We start from the raw sequence: 21,087 nt of genomic DNA on the forward strand, positions 1-21,087 counted from the left end.
CTCTGCCTAAACTTTGCGACATCTGGCGTCTTCTGCCAAAATGCACAGCGCTTTGGCGGCATAATGACAGGCAGCATTTGCAAGGCCATAAATCCTATGGCAGCAGGCGCTGGTGTAGGATTTGTGGCGACGCACAAACAGAGGTGTACACCACCCGTCCCGATTCATAAAGAGGCGTAAGCTTCTGACTCCAGCACACCCCTGCATCAAGGCCGGCAAGAAAAACGCCAGACATGAAGCATTGAGCCCATACTCTATGTTCACATGCAGGTTTTCTTTATGCAAAATAAAAGCAGGTTGTTACAGCACCACAAAAAGCTATGAGAATTTAGAAATCTCATGCACACTTTTTTTCCTGACTCTACTTGAAAATTACAGCGTTTTTGAAATCTGCAGCTTATCAACTCTTTCAGAACACTTGTAAATGATGGACAACTTGCATCTTTTACATGATCAGTTGAAAAAACAAAATTGTTTCTCAGGTCAGTTTATGTATACCACAAGATACGATCATTATAACCAACCTTTCTGTAGGAGTCTTCTATTGTGGGGTCATATTTTTCAACAAAAATTCCTTGGACAAACTGGACGGTCTATTAAAGATCGAAAAAATGTTTATTAATGGCATGTATGAAAGATAAAGATGAGAAGAGCAAATTAGGAGGAAACAAGGTCAGAAACAGCATAAGAGAGTCATGTGATTGTGCCAGCTTTGAGAACGATGCTTGCATGCATGGCCCTACTATAATGAAGTGATCGCAGACACTAGACTAAAATGAACTGATCCCCAATATTAAAAGGATTGGGAAAAAACATATCTGCTTACTTACAGGGAAAAAAATCCCCACAACTTTCCAAATGAAGTGACTAGTGATTAGCTGCAATACCTCATACAACTATTGGATAGTCAAAGCCCTGTTTTTAAAGGACAGCAGTCATGTCCATCCAACCCCTTTAAATGGTTGTTTGATATAAAGCCATGTATTTTAATTCCTTGAGAACATAATCATTATGCTCCATTGCACAAAGCATGTTAATTACACCATGGAATCATTTTTCCACCGAGATCACATAATTTACAAATGTGCCACAAGCCTTAACACATTAAACTGCAATATGAAGCCTTATCCCTCATTCACATATACTGTTCTTTGCAACACGTAATGGCAAATTACTGTGCTGCATGAAGCAGACAGACATGGCAAGTCATATATGTGCCACTTTACCCATTATAAAGAGTCATAGTTTTGCGTAGTCCAATGGCCTGACTTTCCCGTCCATTGAACGCACATCAGGAAGCCTTGGAGACAAGTACAAACAGATAAAGTAACCAGGAACGCTCACTTCTCCCATTAACGGTGTCACGTACTGTTCTAAGCTTATCTAAATGTCTACGGAAAAAGCAGTGCAACATCTGCCTCTTCCCATTAGCAGTGCAGACGTAACAGGCAATATAAAGTTATTGATCCATGTAGTCAGAGTCAGCCAGTGAAAAACACACACAATGGACATAGAACTCTGGACACTATTCAACATGCTGCACTAATGCATTTCACATAGATAAACAGGTCACTACGCAGACTATTAAATACAATAAAGCAGGAACACGGCTTCAGGTCTTAATATAGGTATATATGCAATTTGTGCTTTAGGCTGTGTGCCCACTATGCATTTTTCAAGCGTTTTTGCCACGGAATTTCAGCAGCGAAAACGCTTAAAAAATGCTTGGTAATACGTGCCCCAAGATTCCCAATGATAATCCCCATGTGCTGTGCACATGCTGTGGAAATTTCCGCTGCGGATTATCATTGCGGAAAAAAACGCAGCACTACCAATTATTTTGCGGAATCGCGGCGTTTTCGCTGCCATTGACTTGCATTGAATCACTTAATAACCGCATGACTACATGTGCACATGCGGATATTAAGCGATTCAATGTGCGGATGGTACCCGGGTCTGGAGAAGAGAAGACTCCCCTCCAGACCCAGATACCAAAGTACCTGTTAAAAAAAGAATTTAAAATAAAAAATAAAGATTATACTTACCTTCTGACGGCCCCCGGTCTTCTCTCCGGTGCGTCCGGTGTGTTGGGCGGCTCGCGATGGTCTAAAAGGACCTTCCATGTAGTCATTTAGTCATGTGACAGGTCACGTGACCGCTGACGTCGGCAGTTGCATGACCTGTCACATGACTAAATGACGTCATGAAAAGTCCTTTCACACCACCGCAAGCCGTACAAGAGACAGGACGCAGCGGAGAAAAGACCTGGGGCCATCAGAAGGAGAGTATAATCTTTATTTTTTATTATTCTTATTCTTTTTTTTTTAACTAACTCGGTCACACTACTATAAATCCAGGCCGGTTGCATGGATTTATATAGTGTGACCAAGTTGTCAAGCACTTTTCCAAGTGATGCTAAAATCACTTGGAAAAGCGCTTGATAACCCGCATGCAGAAATGCATGTGAAGAACGCTTGACAAACGCTTCTACCTGGCAGGAAAAACGCATGTACAATCCGCATGTGTTTTTCCTGCCAGGGAGAAGCGGAAAAAATATGCAGCATTTCTGCATCGTGGGCACTTAGCTTTACTTACATCAGAGAACTCAGGAACAGATTATTGCTTCTCCGCTATATATGTTATCAGTTCAACTCAGTAGAAGTGAATGGGGCTGAGCTGCATTACAATACACCATCTATCTATAAGTGAAGAACTGTTTTTGGAAGTAAGCTTTTTATTCTCAGATGCTGTTCAACCTTTTCAAGAAAAGTGAATGTTGTGACTGTAAGACAGTCATCCATGGAAAACAGATGACAGACTACACTTTCTCCAGGTACAGTTAAAAAAATTAAAGTGGCGATCTGGTCTACGTTTCTGTTTTTTGACAAGATCACCACTTTTCCGTTTTTTGTTTAAATGGTTTTTATTAAGGGAAATTTTACATAATGGGGAATAAAAACAAAAAGGGGATACAATACATAAGAATAATGAAGAAAACCAAACAATGGAAGAATATTAGCTAGGAAATGAGAAAAACAAGCTATATCTTAACCTATCTAAACTAAAGGAAGAGGGAAAGAGGAAGGACAAAAAAGAGGAAGGGAGGGGAGAGGAAAAGTAGCAGGGAAGGGAAAGAAAATAGAAAAAGGAAAGGGAGACGGAAAAGAGGAGAAATAATAGGGGGAGAGGTTAAATGAGGAAAGAAAAAACTGGGAAGGGAGAACAAATTAATTATCTGAGAAGTGCTTAACAAGAATAATACAATGTACATTATAGTATACCTACTAAAACACAAAATTTTTTTATATATACACACACACATACATATACATATATATATATATATATATATATATATATATATATATATATATATATATATATATATATATATATATAGTACAGACCAAAAGTTTGGACACACCTCATTTAAAGATTTTTCTGTATTTTCATGACTATGAAAGTTGTACATTCACACTGAAGGCATCAAAACTATGAATTAACACATGTGGAATTATATACTTAACAAAAAAGTGTGAAACAACTGAAAATATGTCTTATATTCTAGGTTCTTCAAAGTTGCCACCTTTTGCTTTGATGACTGCTTTGCACACTCTTTAAGTTACCCTAAAACATTTCTTTATAGCTCTGCTTCCTGTCTAACTGCTTAGATGCCACGTCACTATTGATTGCTGTAACTGTGGGGTAGTAATATGTAAGTGACAACCCCTGGAAATAATGAGTGCACAGAAGCATCACCATCCTTGTGGCTTAGATTTACAGTGCTGTGCCTGGCACATGTTCAGCTCCAGCACCATAAATGTATGGCAGATGTCACCAAGGCTTTAATACTTTCTGTGCTTGCTTTGATGCGGAGGAGACATGGTGGTCCCTGGGGAACAACAAATCAGTAAAGCTACAGGGTTCAACAATCCATTTTAATTTGCTGACCCTGCCATTTTGTAAGGCCCCAGTGCACTCATTTTTAATTATAGCCTTGCTTCCAAAAAATTAAGCACATTTCTACATATTCCCTATTAAAATGTTCTACCATTTTGTTGTGCGTCTGTAACTCCTCTACATAGCTGGCTGCTGTTGCTTCTGGCTGTGTGTACATGAAGAATTACACTTTTTCACCACTATATTACTTGTATCCTGCATTATTTCATTAATTTCCCCATCTCTTACAGGGAATCTTTCACTAGAATCAACCCACCTAAGCAGTCTGTCTTTATGAGAATGAAGGTCATAGAAAGCTGAATAAAATGACACCTTAATGTCTGAAATCCAATATCTTATTAAAGAGTAATCCGCGTTTTAATATGTAAATTTGCTGTTAAAATCTATGGGCCTGACATAAATCTCCTTGAGAGAGCCTCCAGAGCTTATTTTAAATGAAAAAGGGCATTACCAATGTGAGACATGTAATGACTGACAGTCTGCTCTCCTGAGCTACATGTCTCACACTGGTAACACCCCCTTTAATTTAAAGTAGTGATGATCAAGTATTCCTCATTAAACTTTTCCGCGAACACAATCGGGTGCTGGCCAAGTATTTTGGCGTGCTCGGCGTTTCATTCATTGTCGCCGCGCCTGCAAGTGTCACGACTGTTAGACAGCTGTGACACATGCAGAGATAGCCTGTTTGCCAGGATATCTCTGCATGTGTCACGGCTGTCTAACATCCGTGACAATGAATGAAACGCCGAGCATGCCAAAATACTTGGAGAGCACTAAAAAGGAGCTCTAGAAACAGATTCTCAGGGAGATCAGTGTCCTGCCCATAGATCTTAACAGCTCACTTACATATTAAGAAAAGACGGATTTTGGTAAGACCTTACCTGTAAAATCCTTTTCAGCGAAGGAAGGAAGGGAGACACAGATCCATTACTAGTGGGTAGGTGGAGCCCCTCAGGATAGTTCACCTCAGATTAGAAAAAGTGACGACCGGCCCCTCCAGCTTAGGCTCCTCCTACTCCCATGTCCTTCAGTCCATACACAAGCTAAGGAAGAGCAGACAACACCAGCGGAACAACACAACCCCTTCCGAAAATTCAGAAATGCGAAAGAACAGGTTATGCATATAACAGAAAAAACACACAGTCCCTGGCACTACTCACTGGACCTGACAACTGCGATGAGCTGGCAATGCTGGAACAGAGCCCTAGCGCGCCAACCCCCGCCCAGATGACCGCCATCAGAGAGGAGTCGCGCCACATCTGGAAAACAATAATACACTTCTGCCATGGGAGGGTGCAGTGTCTCCCTTCCTTCGCTGAAAAGGATTTTACAGGTAAGGTCTTACCAAAATCCGTCTTTCAGCAGCAGAAGGGAAGGAAGGGAGACACAGATCCATTACTAGTGGGACGTCCCAAAGCAGTCCAGAACTCAAGGGTGGGAAACAGTGGCAGAATCGCCAACACCCCAACAACTTAGGCAAGTGCGCAACAAGCGCCAAAACTAGATAAAGAGATAACCTAAACCACCGCTGCCTGCAGGACCCTGCATCCCAAGGCCGCATCGGCGGAAGCACTCACGCCCACTTTATAAAATTTAGTAAAAGTGTGAACGGAGCGCCAGGTAGCCGCCCGGCAGAGCTGCGCTGCGCTGCCGAGGCCCCCTGACGAAGAGCCCACAACGAACCAACAGCTCTCGTGGAATGAGCTCGAACCTTAACCGGACAAGGCTCGCCCTTGAGCCGGTACGCCTACAGGATAGCCGAACGTATCCACCGAGCTATAGTATCCTTGGAAGCCCGCTGACCACGCCGACGACCAGCAGGAATCACAAAAAGAGAGTCCGACTTCCGAAACCCTTGCGTGATAGCAAGATAGAACTTCAATGCCCGCACCAAATCCAACAAGTGCAAGGCCCGCTCCTTTGGATTCTTCGGATTCGGACAGAGAGAGGGCAACACGATGTCCTGATTGACGTGGAAACGCGACACCACTTTAGGCAGAAAATCGCCACGGGTACGAAGCACCACGCGATCCGAGAGGAACTCCAGAAAAGGGGGCGAGCAAGACAGTGCCGCCAACTCAAACCCTTCTCAAAGAGGTGACCGCCACCTTCCAAGAAAGCAAGTAGAGCGTAGCTGAATCCATAGGCTCAAACGGCCCATGCTGAAGAGCCGCCAAGGAGCCACAAACGCCTTCCGAGGTGGAAACTGATGTGCAACCCCGCGAAAAAACAAACGCACATCCCTGCACGAGGCAATAGCCTTCCGAAAAAGCACGGATAGTGCAGATACTTGACCCCGCAAGGTACCAACCGCCAGACCCTTAGCCAAACCACATTGCAGAAAAGCCAAGAAGTTGGGAATGGAAAAAACCCTCGGGTTCCTTGACGATCCAGAACACCATGAATAGAAGGCCTCCCAAGTTCTGTGATAAATCCTAGTCGTAGCTGGACCTCTGGCCGCCCGCAAGGTGGCAATGACCTCGGCCGAAAACCCACGACGGGTCAAGATCTCGGTCTCAAGTGCCACGCCGTCAAACGAAGCGACTTCAGGTCCGGATGGTGAATGGGCCCTTGGGTTAACAGGTCCGGGCGAAGAAGCAGTGGAAACGGAGGCGCCGCCAGAAGAGATACCAGCGTTGAATACCACGCCCTCCACGGCCAATCCGGCGCCACCAAAATCGCCGGAATTCGTTCAAGTTTGATCCGCCGAATCACCAGAGGAAGTAAGGATACCGGCGGAAACACGAAGATCAGCTCGAACTGGTCCCACGGGGCCACTAGAGCATCTACCGCCACAGCCTCCGGGTCCCTGTACCTGGACATGAACGTCAGAATCCTGGCGTTCAGCCTGGATGCCATCAAGTCCGCCTGGGGAGTCCCCCAACGGGAGCACAGCAGTGTAAAAACTTCCGGATGAAGACTCCATGCTCCGGGATCCACCTGCTCGCGACTGAGGAAGTCCGCCGTGATATTCAGCACTCCTGGGATGTGAATCGCGGAGATGGCTGGAACCCTGGACTCGGCCCATACCAGGATCCGAGAGACCTCCATCATGAGTCTGGAACGCCTCGTCCCGCCCTGATGGTTGATATACGTGACCGCTGTCGCATTGTCCGTCTGAATCCGGACCGGCAGACCGCTCAAGGGGACCGTCCAATGTCGGAGGCAGAGAAATATCGCTCTCAACTCCAGGATGTTGATCGGCAGAGACGACTCCTCTGACGACCAGACCCCCTGAACCCAGAGATCGTTCCAAACCCCCCCCCAGCCAGTCAGGCTGGCATCGGTGGTAATGACCGACCACCGTGGGAGGAGGAAGGATTTCCCCAGGGATAAAGCCTCCGGACGTAACCACCATCCAAGAGACTCTCGCACCCTGCGGGAGATACCGACACAGCGATCTAGCGAAGCCGGCGATCGGTCCCAACGGGTCAGAATAAGATTTTGGAGACCCCGGGAATAAAATTGTGCAAACGGTACCGCTTCCATTGCTGCCACCATCAGACCCAGAAGGCGCATACACTTCCGAAGGGACATCGCCATCGTCGACCTCATATCCTGGACATGGTGACGAAGGTTCGCTTGTTTGTCCGGAGGCAGGGACACCACTGCTCGTACCGTGTCTAAATGCATCCCCAAGAACAGGATTGACTGCGACGGCTCCAATGACGACTTCTTCCAATTGACCAGCCACCCGAAGTCCTCCAGGTGCTGAAGGGAGAGATCGCGAGCTGTCACCGCCTCCTCCGCTGTGGGCGACACAATTAACAGGACGTCCAGGTAGAGGAGAATCGTAACTCCTTGCCTTCGAAGGAGCGCCATGAGCGGCGCCAGAATTTTTGTAAAAACCCTGGGCGCCGAGGCCAACCCGAATGGTAGGGCCACAAACTGGTAATGGGCCTGACCTATGGCGAAAAGCAGGAAGCGCTGGTGAGCCATGCCGATAGGGACATGCAAATAGGCATCGCGGATGTCGATCGACACCAAGAAATCGTACTGTGACAGGGCCGCCACAACAGAGCGAAGAGACTCCATACGGAATTTCCGGGTCCGGACATGAACATTCAAATCTTTGAGGTCCAGAATGGGGCGAAACTTGTCCTCCTTTTTGGGGACCACAAAAAGGTTGAAGTAAAACCCCCTTCCCGGGTCCTCCGGCAGAACCGGAACCACCACACCCTGCTGCAGAAGAGAGTCGACCTCCCGCAGCAGTGCGGCAGCCAGCTTTGGCTCGGACGGGATGCGTGACTGACGAAATATGTCCGGGGGTCGAGAATGAAACTCTATGAAATAGCCTGCCGACATAACCCGCGTCACCCAGGCGTCCGATACGTTGGACGCCCAAATCGACCCGAATTGAAGCAGACGACCTCCCACCCGAGAGCCCTCGAGAGGGTTCCTGGCGTCAGTCCGCCTTAGCGGGCTTTTTGTCAACCTCCCGTTTGTCCTGACGGAAATGTTGTTTCCAGGGTGTACGGGATTTCTGGGTGGTCTTCTTTCTGGAAGACAAGGGACGACCCGATCTCCAAGAGGGCTGACCGAACCGTCCCCTGGGCCGAAAGGACCGACGACCACTACCGGCACTTGACTTGCCAGACGTAGAAGCCGCTGCTTTCCGCTGCGGCAAAGCCGAATCCTTGGCCTTGGCCTTAGCAATCAGCTCCGTGAGGTCCGAACCAAAAAGCTGACCGCCCTTGTACGCCAGACTCAGCAAACCTTGTTTGGATACCGCGTCTCCAGTCCACTGTTTAAGCCACAGTGCTCTCCTGACTGTGACGGCCGAGGATTGAGCCCTGGACAGAACCGAAGTAGTATCCAGCACTGCGTCCCTGCCATATCGGGCCGCCTCTTCCAACAGCTGGAAAAGCCTTTCCACCTGAGACAGCGGAGTCCCATCTTGCCACGCCGTCCGCAGCTGATCCAACCACCGCAGAGAAGCCTCACCAGTCCACATGGGCCCCAAGGCCGCTCGGAATCCATGACTCGCGGCCTCGTAGATGGACTTCGCCGCTAACTCTGTCCTTCTGTCCAGCGGGTCCTGTAGACTCGCCTTCCCTTTAACAGGAAGCAAAGAGGATTTGCTCAGCTGAGACAATGGCACGTCCACTTCAGGCGAGGGGACCCAATTAGCGATCGTCTCCGTGGAGCAGGGATACAGGGCATCAAAAAACCGCATCTCCTGGAAGCGTTTATCCAGACACAGGCGTTTTTCTCCACCGCCTCGTTAAGTTCATCGTGCACCGGGAGCGTCGAAAGAGCTCGACGCAACTCCTGATACAGCCGGGCCGACTTGCCAGGGCGCCTCGTCACCTCTTCAGACAGCTGTAACGCTTCCCGCATAGCCCCAATAAAAGCGTCCACGCGGCCCGAAAGCGAAGCAGAGCGACCCTGCCGATCCTCTTCATCAGAATCGGAAATCTCACCAGCAGAGTCTGTCGGTGATTCCAAAGCCTCCGACGCACTGCGCGGAGGAGACGGCGCCACCACAGGCCTGTGGCGCTTCTTGCCTCGTGACGTCGGTTGGGACTTAGCTGATACCCAATGACCCAGGAGGTCAGACAGACTGTCAATGGAGCGTGTGAGCGCTTCCACTTTAACATCACTGAGGCCCCCGACCAGTGTCGAACCTGACGCCGTCCAAGACCCCGGCGTATCAGATACGCGTGACCGATCCTGAAGCGGACCGGGAGAGAGGTCCGCGCCCCCTGGTCCCTGATCCGACATGCCCCCACACAGTTGCGAGCGTCGCGGATAAGGCGGTAATAACCCTTTACAATGGGTACAGTAACCGAGGATGTGTGATTCCGCTACCACAGCCTGTTCCTTCACAAAAAAATCACCAAGCACTAAAGGGTTAAAGCTCCTCCTTAGAGGGAGAGAGCTACCCCAGCTGCCTGCAGAGCAAAAGTTAACCTAACAGACTAGGGAGATGCGCCCCCTGATCCCAGAAGCATGCACTCCAGTACAGGTTAACTGCCTTGATGAGGCCAGACCCCTCAGAAGGGGTTAATGCTGCTGACCACGCAATACACCTTTGCCTTAAAAGGACAGAGGTGTGCGAGTCCCAGAGCCTCCTCAGCAGGGAGATAGCAGCGCCGGATATAGCACACCCTGTCTGCCTTAACAGGTCAGCAGTAAGGTGCTCTGCACTGCAATGGTGAGAAAACTGAACATTCTGCCTTAACAGGCAGAAGTGACTCACCAGCTGGCCGCGATGACTGCTCTTCTCTGGGGAGGTGTAGAGAGCGGGGAGCAGGGAGCAGGAGGCGCTGCACGTGGCAATGGACGCCGGCCGAAGGACCCGGAAGAAGAAGAAGAAGAAGAAGGGGCTGGAAAGCTCCAGCGCGCGCTTTCCGGAAAGCTCCAGCGCGCGCTTTCCGGGCGCTTCCTGCCTGAGGATAAGATGACAGGCAGCAGAGAAGCGCGAAGCCACGCCCCCCCGCCGCCGCACACCAACGGAGCCCGCGCTCCCCCGTCCCTGCTCCCCTGCTAGCAGAGAGATCTCCATACGCCGAATGCAGCGGTGATATCCCCTGTGTAACGGACAAAACAGCAGTCACCACTTGTACAGTAACAGCGGCTGCCACAGCAGCCGCTGAAGCACTCAGAACTTGATGAGCACTTACCCAGCTGAGCGCCACAGGGACCCCCAGGGATGTGTGGCGCTGTGGCCCTTTGCTCCCTCCCACGGCGGAGCGCGCAGGGACCCCACAGAAGCGGTGTGCGTCTCCGCCAGGGAGCGCCCTGTATCCCCCGGGCCGGCAGGCTTCTGCGGGGACCTTCTTAGGGGGTACGCAGATCCGCCAGGGGAGGGTCAGGGGTCCCAGCATCGCCGAGACCCCCTGAGACCTCTAGACTGCGGGGGGTCCAGGTCTCCGGAAATATAAAATAAAAAATTCTTCTGAGGAGCTGCAAAGGCAGCGACAATCCTCTGCGACCTCAAATTTTAAACTGAAGGACATGGGAGTAGGAGGAGCCTAAGCTGGAGGGGCCGGTCGTCACTTTTTCTAATCTGAGGTGAACTATCCTGAGGGGCGCTGCCTACCCACTAGTAATGGATCTGTGTCTCCCTTCCTTCCCTTCTGCTGCTGAAAATGTGGATTTCTCTGGAGATCAGGAGGCAGGAGAAAGAGGCTGATAAGTTGAGAAGAAAGCAGATTTCTCTGATAAGTTGCATTACAATGTTTCTTTTATTTGTCTGTGCTACTGATTTAAGCAAAGTGTGTTGAAAGTACAATTTCTTCAAAGGGAATCAGCCCTCCTAACCTGTCTATATGGGCATGTAGATCATAAGAAGCTGACTAAAATGATACCTTGATATATGTGATCCGATGTTTTATTCCAGAGAAATCAAAGTTCTTCTTATATGTAAATGAGCTGTTAAGATCTATGGGCCAGACACAGCTCTGCATGAGACTCTGACTACAGGGCTTATTTTAAATGAAAGGTGGAGTTACCAGTGTGAGACATGTAACTAACACAGAACAGTGGAATTGAACTTTGTCTCCTAAGGCTAAGTGCCCACGATGCAGAAATGCTGCATATTTTTTCCGCATCTCCCTGGCAGGAAAAACGCATGCGGATTTTACATGTGTTTTTCCCGCCAGGTAGAAGCATTTGTCAAGCGTTTTTGCATGCATTTCTGCATGTGGGTTATCAAGCGCTTTTCCAAGCGATTTTAGCATCACTTGGAAAAGTGCTTGACAACTTGGTCACACTATATAAATCCATGCAACCGGCATGGATTTATATAGTGTGACCAAGTTAATAGTTGAAAAAAATAATAAAAATGGTAAAAAAAAACAAACAAACATTATACTTACCTTCTGATGGCCCCCGGTCTTTTCTCCGCTGCATCGGCGGTCGCGTGACCTGTCACATGACTAAATGAAGTCATGAAATGTCCTTTCACACCACCGCGAGCCGTACAAGAGACCGGATGCAGCGGAGAAAAGACCGGGGGCCATCAGAAGGTAAGTATATGTTTATTTTTTTATTTTAAATTCTTTTTTTAACAGGTACTATGGTACCCGGGTCTGGAGGAGAGTCTCCTCTTCTCCAGACCTGGGTACCATCCGCACATTGAATCGCTTAATATCCGCATGTGCACATGTAGTGATGTGGATATTAAGCGATTAAATGCAAGTCAATGGCGGCAATTACGCTGCGTGTCCGCATTATTAATGAACATGCTGCGTATTTTTCCGCAATGATATCTGCAGCGGAAATTTCCGCAGCATCAGCACAGCACATGCGGATCATCATTGGGGACCATGGGGCACGTATTACAAAGCGCTTTCGCTGCGGAAATTCCGCGGCAAAAACGCTTGAAAAACGCATAGTGGGCACGCAGCCTTACATTTGCTGCAATACAGCAGAGCTGTGAGAATGGCAACATTACAACACTGTCTGTCTGAGATGGAAGCTGAGAGAAGCCTGCAGTTGTGTCAGTCATGGTTCTCTCACATGAGCGTATAACATGGCCGAGTGCTATGCTGTATTTTATCGGATATCACTCAGACCAGTGTTATTCTATGGGGAAGCTCAGATCTGCGATTATTTTCTCATGCTGAATCGGCATGAGAAAACAGTTGTAGCATGCTGCGAGTGCATCCGAGAATCGGATTATCTCGCACGAGAGAACATTCGCTTGTGTGATCCCAGCCTTATAATCACACACAGCTCTGCAGTGAGATCAGGAGAGCAGAGAGCGGCCATCACACATCACACTGGTAACTCCTCCTACATGGAATATAATCTCTGGAGGCAGAATCTCAAGGAGATCTGTGTCCGGCCCATAGCCCTGAACAGCTCATGGATATGTAAAAACAATGTAGATTTCTCTGTAATAAGACATCGGATTGCAGATATCAAGGTGTCATTTTATTCAGCTTCCTATGACCTGCATGTCCATATAAACGGCTTAGGAGGGTTGTTTCTACCTACATACTCCCCTTAAGGAAACCACATATATACTGTGTGTGTGTATATATATATTCCACGGCAAGAGTGTTCATATCCTTTAAAAAAAAAAGGACAAAAGTAAAGCTCCTCTGCATATCTTGCCCAATGTTTGTTCTTGAAAGAAGCATATTTCATGGTCAGATTCATTTCATGTCATACAACAAACTAAAATATCAGGTTCGGATAGCAGTATTTCAATAGCTAAGCATGTATTATACAATGTATAGTACAAAGCAGGCTGTACGGCACTGTCAAAATAACAAAAAAAAGCAGAATTTGAGATGTGAGCCAAAAGTGAAGTTTCAGTTCAGGTGGCAATACTTTAAGATATTAAATTAAATGCCATTTTGGAACACAGGTTTACAGAGGGAACAAAAACAGCCATTAAGATCACATTTCCTATCCCCTCGAAGCAGCAACAGCCTACCCCCATCAGCATTCAACTCACTATGCAAGTCTGAAAACTAATAAATCAGAGTGCCAGAACAAACAGACACAGGGCATCTGACACAGGAAAGAACAGGGAACTGAGCCGACTACAACAAACAAATGACACCATTCTTTCTCAACGTCACCATCCGCTCTCCAGTATTATAGAATTATTCCGGTTCTCAAAAGGGTTCAGTGTTTTTTTTTTCTTTTAATTCTTTCAAACTCTGTCCTAGTTTAGCTGCTCAATTTGAGTTGTGTCACTAAGCGGATAAAAGCAAAATCAGTACAGAGATTCCACTGTAAATCTAGTAAGAAAAACTTCAAGCTGTAGGCAACCCTACCTAGAAACATGTTTCAGTGACTAACTGCTGAACAGAAACATGTGTGAAGTTTTGATCAGAGTGGTCCTAGGTGTTGGGAACTCTACAGCTAGCTAAAGCTGCAAAACAGAAGTGTTCATCAGTATGAGGTGCCCTTTCAACTTCAATCTCAATTTCCACCTGTCCAAGCCTTTCTGTCCCATGGTCCTGGATCTAAACTGATCACATATTTTACTGTCTTAATATGGAGTTTCATTTTTAAAACATATGCTTTAAGTTCCATCTAGTGAAGACTGGGACAGACGACCGCTACAACCAGGCCCAACAGGTGAGGGGCCCGCCAACGCCAGCAAATACTTCAGATGGATGTGCGACCTCAGACGCACATTCAACTGAAGTGTATTGCAGCATACAGACCCATCGAGGCCTGCATGGCAAGACACACTGCCGGCCAATCAGAGGCCAGCAGCTGACGTCTGCGTGTATGACTGGGGGCGCATAGCAGTGACTTCATATGCTCCTGTTGCTTGCATGCGGACATCAGCTGCCAATTTCAGAATAAGGATGCCGTGCGTCGGGAAGGATTTTTTTTCTTTTTAAATCTGTGAGTACATGGTGCCCGTGGCCATACTACTACATGGATGACTATGGGCTGTGCATTATACCACATGGATGACTATGGGCTGTGTAATGCATTATACTGCATGGAGGACTATGGGGGTTGCATTATACTATATGGAGGACTATGGGGGTGCATTATACTACATGGAGGACTATGGGCTGTGCATTATACTGTATGGAGGACTATGGGGAGTGCATTATACTTCTGCTATGGGGCCCCATGACTTCTATGTTCACCCCTGGTGAGTATAATGGTTTATTTTATACATTAAAGAACAGCGGCAGAAAGGGGGTCATATACCAGGATAGGGCCAGGATGAGCGATATATATGTATGTATGAATTAACTGCCTACAGATAATAAAGGTAATTCTACAAATACACACATGGTTCTGAGGTCTTCTTCATTGTTTACCAGGTACAGCTTGTACAGGTAGTAATTGTAAAACACTATCCTGTTCACTTAAAAGGAACCGGTCATGTCCTAAACCACTTAACCTGCAGACATGGGGTAATTTGCAGTTCAATAGCATTCTAAAACTAAAAGCCTGGCTACCGGTAGGAGATTAAATGGGTTGTCCGATCAAAAGTGATAAGTCTGCAATCACTTTGTGTGACTGCAGACTTATGAATCCCCACCAGCGCAGGCACTGTGCGCTGCAGGTATTCGCCAATTACAGACCCAGTAACGGAGGGGGTGTGTTATATATATATACACACCCCCAGCCAGTGGGTGTGGCCTCGTTTTCCATACACTTGTATGGAGCAAGGCCACGCCTTCTAGTTGGACACGCCAACTAGCCGTCTGCGTCACTAGACGGGGCAAGGTACCGGCGACTGGCCGGGAGTACGTATAACTTATACATACCCACCGGTCCCGGGTCTCAAACCGGCTAATCCCCACTGCGCACAATGCATGTGCTGGGAAGATTCATAAGTTTGCAGTCAGAAAGAGTAACTACCGACTTATCACTTTTGAACGGACAACCCCTTTAACTTTATTCCTCCCAGCAGCCTCGGCTTTCAGTCCTAGAGAAGCGGCTTCAGTAACTGCTCAGTTCATAGTAAGCAGTGGCTGTAACCACTCCCTGGTACTGACTGACAACCAGCTCTGTATTGCTGCACTGCTAAGCCGACTATCGCCATCTGCGCCTCTGTGACTTAAACCCGGAGGATGCCGAGAGGAATAAAGTTAATTTCTTCCCAGCAGCTGGGCCTTCAGTGCGGTGGCCGCACGGCTTTAGAACACTATTAACCTGCAGATTAACAGCATTTTGGGACATGACAGGTATCTTTTAAACATAAATCATCTGTGAAAGCTGCATCAGACACAGTCCCTGCCAACAGCAGAAAACTATACCTGTTGAACAATCAACGGAACCTCAAAACTGCAATCCTCTGATAAGATAGGTGGGTCCCGAAGCCCTTGCCAATCTATCCAATAATGATCGCTGATACTAAAGATATATGATAAGTGTTGTAGATCTTGAAAACACCCTTTAACTCCCAACCCGAGTCAACCTAAAAAAAACAAACAAAAAACAACAACTACTTACCAGTGCAGACTTCCCGACACCACCTGACCCAAGGACAACCAGCTTATATTCACGCATGGTGCAAGCCTTGACTTAACTCCACACCCTTAAAAATAAAATATACAGTATTAAAGTTTCCATTACATAGGTGATACATAAATATAATATTCACTTTGTGGGAAAATAATAGATCTTACAGTATGTTGGGACATTGAAATTCATGGCAGATAGCTGCTGATAGTACATTCCTCAACACTGAAATTTCACCGAGGAAAAGTTATGGAAATCTCAGGATCTATAGACATGTTGATATGCAAATAAAAAATAAATAGAAAACATTTAAAAAGTAACCTCCATTTATTCAGAATTGACTAAGAGCTCCATCACTGCATTGCCTACCATGGCTTCTTCGCCATGAAGAGGCCTTAATGATGGAACGTCACATTGGTCCTACTCCCGGGATTGTGTGGGGTGGCATTATGTATAGAAGCCAAACACATCTAGCCTTATAACAAGGAAAACTCAAGGGTAATTCACTTGACTTCACTACTGGCAGTTGTACGGTAGTGAGCCCCTTTCACCTTCATTCCAGGTACATTAACAACTCGAAGGTACATTGATTTTATGATGGAACTAGTACTACAGCTATTTCTCCAAAGTATCCCAGGAGCTGTTTTTCAACACAGTGCCAGGCCACATGTTGCTCGTGCTACCGTGAGCAACCTGCATGGTCTAAATATGCTACCATGGTCTGGAATGTCATTGGTCAGCAATTGCAAAGGCCGCTGCCAGCAGCAGATCTTGTGGACTTGAACACCCAAGTGTATTCGGTGTGACAGAACATTCCTCAGATAACCATTAACCACCACTGTTAGAAGCCAAGGTGTGTAAGTGCTTGTACTTCTGCGCATATTGTTCATACTTGATACTGAATAACTCAAGATGTTTTGAAAATTTAGTTTCCATTTTTTCATCATATGCATTTATCATTAACATGTCAACCAATCCTGTGATTTCCATAATTTTACGACTCTTCCTTCTTGGTGCTGCAATTTCAGTTAGGAGGAGTGTATGTTATTATATTGCTGACCAGTTCCCAGTTATTCTAAAACGAGTAAGACAACCTTAAAAAAAAAACACCTCAATACACAATTTGCTGTCCAAGAGATTATATTGCAGTCTCCAAAGTCTCTTTTAAAGTTGCCAGAAAGGAACCACTAAAGCCTAAAGGCCCCATCACACTTAGCGACGCTACAACGATCCCGACAACGATACGACCTGTCAGGGATCGTTGCTGCGTCGCTATGTGGTCGCTGGTGAGCTGTCAAACAGGCAGGCTCACCAACGATCAGGGGAGCAGCGACATCGTGGAAAGAATCTTTCCACGATGTCCTGCTCCTGGTTACCAGCCTGCTGAAGCAGGAGCAGGCTGGTAACCATGATAATCATCGGGTTACTAGGGGCACACGCGCACCTAGTAACCCGTTGTTTATCATGGTTACCACTCTGCTACGGTGAGCGGGAGGTTACCGCTCACTTTAGCAGGCTCGTAACCATGATAAACAGCGGGTTACTAAGTGCGCGCGTGCCCCTAGTAACCCGATGTTTATCATGGTTATCAGCCTGATCGCTGCTCCCGCTGGTCACACACAGCAATGTGTGCTGACCAGCGGGAGGGCAACGACCAAAAAATGGTCCAGGACACTTTGCAGCGATCAGCGACCTCACAGCAGGTGCCTGATCGCTGCAAAGTGTCACACATAGCGACATCGCTGGTGAGGTCGCTGTTGCGTCACCAAAATAGTGACACAGCAGCGATCTCGCTATGTGAGACGGGGGCTTAAGAGTGCCCTTAGCGGTAGTGAGCCAAATTACTGGCATCACTGCTGAGTGATGAATGCCATGATCTGAGTGGTATTATGTTAGCGCTGAGGCCACAGGCTGGCTGCAGTGGTTACATGCTAGGCACAGCCACCTGTGTGATCAGCTGTGTATAGCGGCGTTACCAGACATTGTAATCCTGCCTCCGATTAGAAGGAGCCTCTTCCCGAAAAGACAGAAACTTTGAGTCTAAAAAAGCCCAGTGACCAGTGTGAAAATTGGAAGATTACTAATTTAGGTTTTTTTTAAATAAAGATCGCAGTAAACACACCCCCTGCATCCCCACAAAAAAAAAGGCTTTTTTAAAAATATAACACAAAAAACAGATTTAAAAAGGTCATTATTTAATGATGGCTTCCCTTTAATAAACGAGTTGTAAAAAAAACAAAAAAACAGTGGAATCAGTCTTACATTCTTTGAAGTATTATTCATTACATGAAAGATCCAACATTACCCTTTCTTAGATCCACCCTGTATGTCAATGACATTTATGAAATGCTTCCAAGCTAAACAGAATGACACAGAAAAGCTTGTGTGTGTATGAGCACTATTGTTTAGAAAACTTTTGTTTTTGTTTAACCCTTTATGCCCACTGATACTTTACGGTGGTCATTAACAGGATTTTTTTTTTTTTTGATATGCGGATTACGCTTGCTCATTTATGTGAAGGAGCCTAAAAATAAATAAATTTAAAAAAAATAGCACCCAAATTACATTCATATGTCATCCAAGTACTGTCTGTTTCTTATTCTCCGATAGGAGAAGTTTGGAAAAATTCATTTATTTTTTCTGCATATTAAAAAAAACAGACACCATATTTAAGGCAAAAGCAAAAAACAGGGACACAGACCACAAATGAATGAAAACCGAATCCATCACACTGATGAATAAAAGATCAATTTTAAAAGGGTTATTCCAATCTCCAGTATCCTATCCCAATTATGTAGTAGGTGTAGTAATAATAATATTAGCAGATACCTCCAATTAGAAAAGTAGTATAGTTTTTCTGATTCGCCATGTCGCTTACCCCATGTGCAGGCATTGTAGTAGCTTAGGTATCCATGGTTACGACAACTAACAACCAACTGTTGCTATGTGAGTGGTAGTAACCAGGGCCTGTGGAGTCGGAGCCCATTTTGGTGGAGTCGTACTCAGTGTAAAATGGACCGACTCAGAAAATATATAATAAATTGGATTCATAAGAATTTGGGAAAGTTACGAAATGTCCTATAAAGGTCTGTCCTATTCCTGATCTAAGGGTCTAGACTTTTAGCCGAGACTAATCTGTGCTACAGTAAATTCATCACTTAAACATGAGCCATGTATGAGGGAGTCGTAGAGTCAGTGTCATGGAAATTGAAGAGCGGGAGGTTTGGCTTACCCACTCCACAGCCCTGGTAGTAACCATGGATATCTAAGCTACTGCAATGCCCTGCATATGGGGTAAGCGATATGTAGTATAGTTCTTCTGATTCTCCATTTCTAACTGGAGGTATTGGAGAGCAGGTGCTAGAACAGCGCTTGCACTGGAGGAGAGTATAGCTGTTATTTTAAATGGAGGAAACACAGTGATTGAGAAGGGGTTGTCTTGAGTAGAGAAGCAACCCTTTAAAATTATTTTTATAATAAGTGGCTGGCTATGTGGAAAAGTGGAAACACTACACCAGCCAAAATGCACTCAATGCGCCTCCTTTATTATGAAATAGGAATGGGGGAGGGGAGTCGGAGTTCCAAAAAAAATACATTTACTCCTATGAGTTGGTTTCTCTATTAATAATCTGTTACTAGTAATAAATTTAGTTCATAACTAAAATGGCTTTTCCGCAATCTATTTTGTGCCTATAATGGTAACTCAATAAGTAGTATTCTAGACGTGCAATTATATTTTCATCCCAGCTACCTTAGACACCATGTTGATTACCAAATTTTAGGCCTCGTGCACACTGTAAAGCAGTTTTTAAAGAATTTCTATGGTGGCATACAGAACCCCCAGGTCGCTACAGATGTATACAGCTCAGTTATCTTTTTGCTTAGTTCAGAATATTTTATGGGAAACCTTTGTACAGTCAAAGATCGTGCAGTTGTAGGAGTAAGGAGTTGGCTGTCAGACACAGCTGAACTCCCAGAGAGAATGCAGAGATGGTTTATCATCTTTACCTTCCTGATCGGTGTATATACAGAGCTGAATAAGCACTGTGTATACAGTATAGGAAGTGCTAACAACGCTTCCTCTTCCAGACCCAGCAATCATGTGATTGCCATGTGCAGGGATAGAGGAGAAGCTGCGGGGGGGGGGGGGGGGGGGGGGGGGGAGGGGGTGGGGGGGGGGTTTAAAGGGAATCTGTCATCACTTTGGAGTTATCAGACTTCTACTATGGGCCATACAGGGTATAGAAAAGTGAATCTATACATACCAGTATGGCCCATAGTAGAGGTTTGAGTGCAGAGAAATCTGTTTTTATAAACTCTGTTAATCAGAGGCTTGGAAGCCAAGAAATCCCCAGCCTATATGATTAATTATCATATTTGCCCTTCCCCTGCATGTCACAGTGGGCCCTGTGATGTGCACTGTGCTCCCTTATGTGCTGGGCATGCACAAAGCGCCGCTTACATCCCGGCCCCGTCTGCCTGTGCTCTGCGCTGCAGGGTTCTATTGCGCAGGCGGCGGGAAGTGACCGCAACTTCCCGCCGCCTGCGCAGTAGAAACCTGCGGCGCAGTGCACAGAGAGACAGGCCGGGATGAAGCAAAGCGCGCTCTATGTGAGCGGTGCTTTGCGCATGCCCAGGAAGTCTGGGAGCACAGTGCACGTCACCAGGCCCTGTGACGTCCGGGGGGTGGGGAATATGATAATTAAGCATGTAGGCGGGCATTTGGGGGAATAATAAGCACATAGGCGGGGATTGCTTAGCGTCCCCCGGACGTGGTTAAAAGAAAACACGTATCCCCCCCACCCCCCCAAGGTTTTCCCTGCAGAGAACCCTGGTAACATTTTGTAGGCACGTTCCAAAGTGAGCAGATAACCTGTCTCCTATACAGAGCAGTAGTTTATTTTGATCTAATCTTATATGCATTTTGACAGATTCACCCCAAGTATTATACATTACTGTATATCTTTAGAATCTGATAACTGGAGTTACAACGAACTTCAAGAAGCAGCCAACACCCAATGTTTCAGGAAGTATGCTTGCAGATTAAAAAAATACATTGCTAAATTTAAACATGTGTTCAGTTTTCCACTTTCAGACCTTTAAAATGATCGCTTGAAAACAATATCTAGGCTGCAATGTGGTCTGCTAAAAGAGCATATCCACCTAGAATTAGAAAATCCCAGTAAAAAAAAGGGGTCAATGTGCCATCCTCTTTGGTCAAGTTAC

The 21,087-nt window shown here is 46.3% G+C and overlaps 1 protein-coding gene across 2 annotated transcripts in view; it reads right to left on the reverse strand.

The window, feature by feature from the left end:
- RAP1B (RAP1B, member of RAS oncogene family) overlaps positions 1 to 21,087 on the reverse strand; it is a 70,868-nt gene that overhangs the window by 17,655 nt on the left and 32,126 nt on the right. The window contains exons 2-3 of one of the 2 annotated variants that reach the window (XM_073651751.1): positions 15,853 to 15,937; positions 525 to 593 (exon numbers count right to left, since the gene is read on the reverse strand). In XM_073651751.1, the coding sequence (XP_073507852.1) occupies positions 525 to 593; positions 15,853 to 15,909 (126 nt within the window). In that variant the 5' untranslated portion in view covers positions 15,910 to 15,937. Of the gene's footprint in view, positions 1 to 524; positions 594 to 1,226; positions 1,252 to 15,852; positions 15,938 to 21,087 lie in introns of those variants that run through there. The other variant, XM_073651752.1, reaches the window with a different exon arrangement.

The sequence above is a fragment of the Phyllobates terribilis genome, unplaced genomic scaffold (assembly GCF_046119375.1).
Source record: "Phyllobates terribilis strain yellow unplaced genomic scaffold, ASM4611937v1 Scaffold_11__3_contigs__length_659146591, whole genome shotgun sequence".
Taxonomy (NCBI): domain Eukaryota; kingdom Metazoa; phylum Chordata; class Amphibia; order Anura; family Dendrobatidae; genus Phyllobates; species Phyllobates terribilis.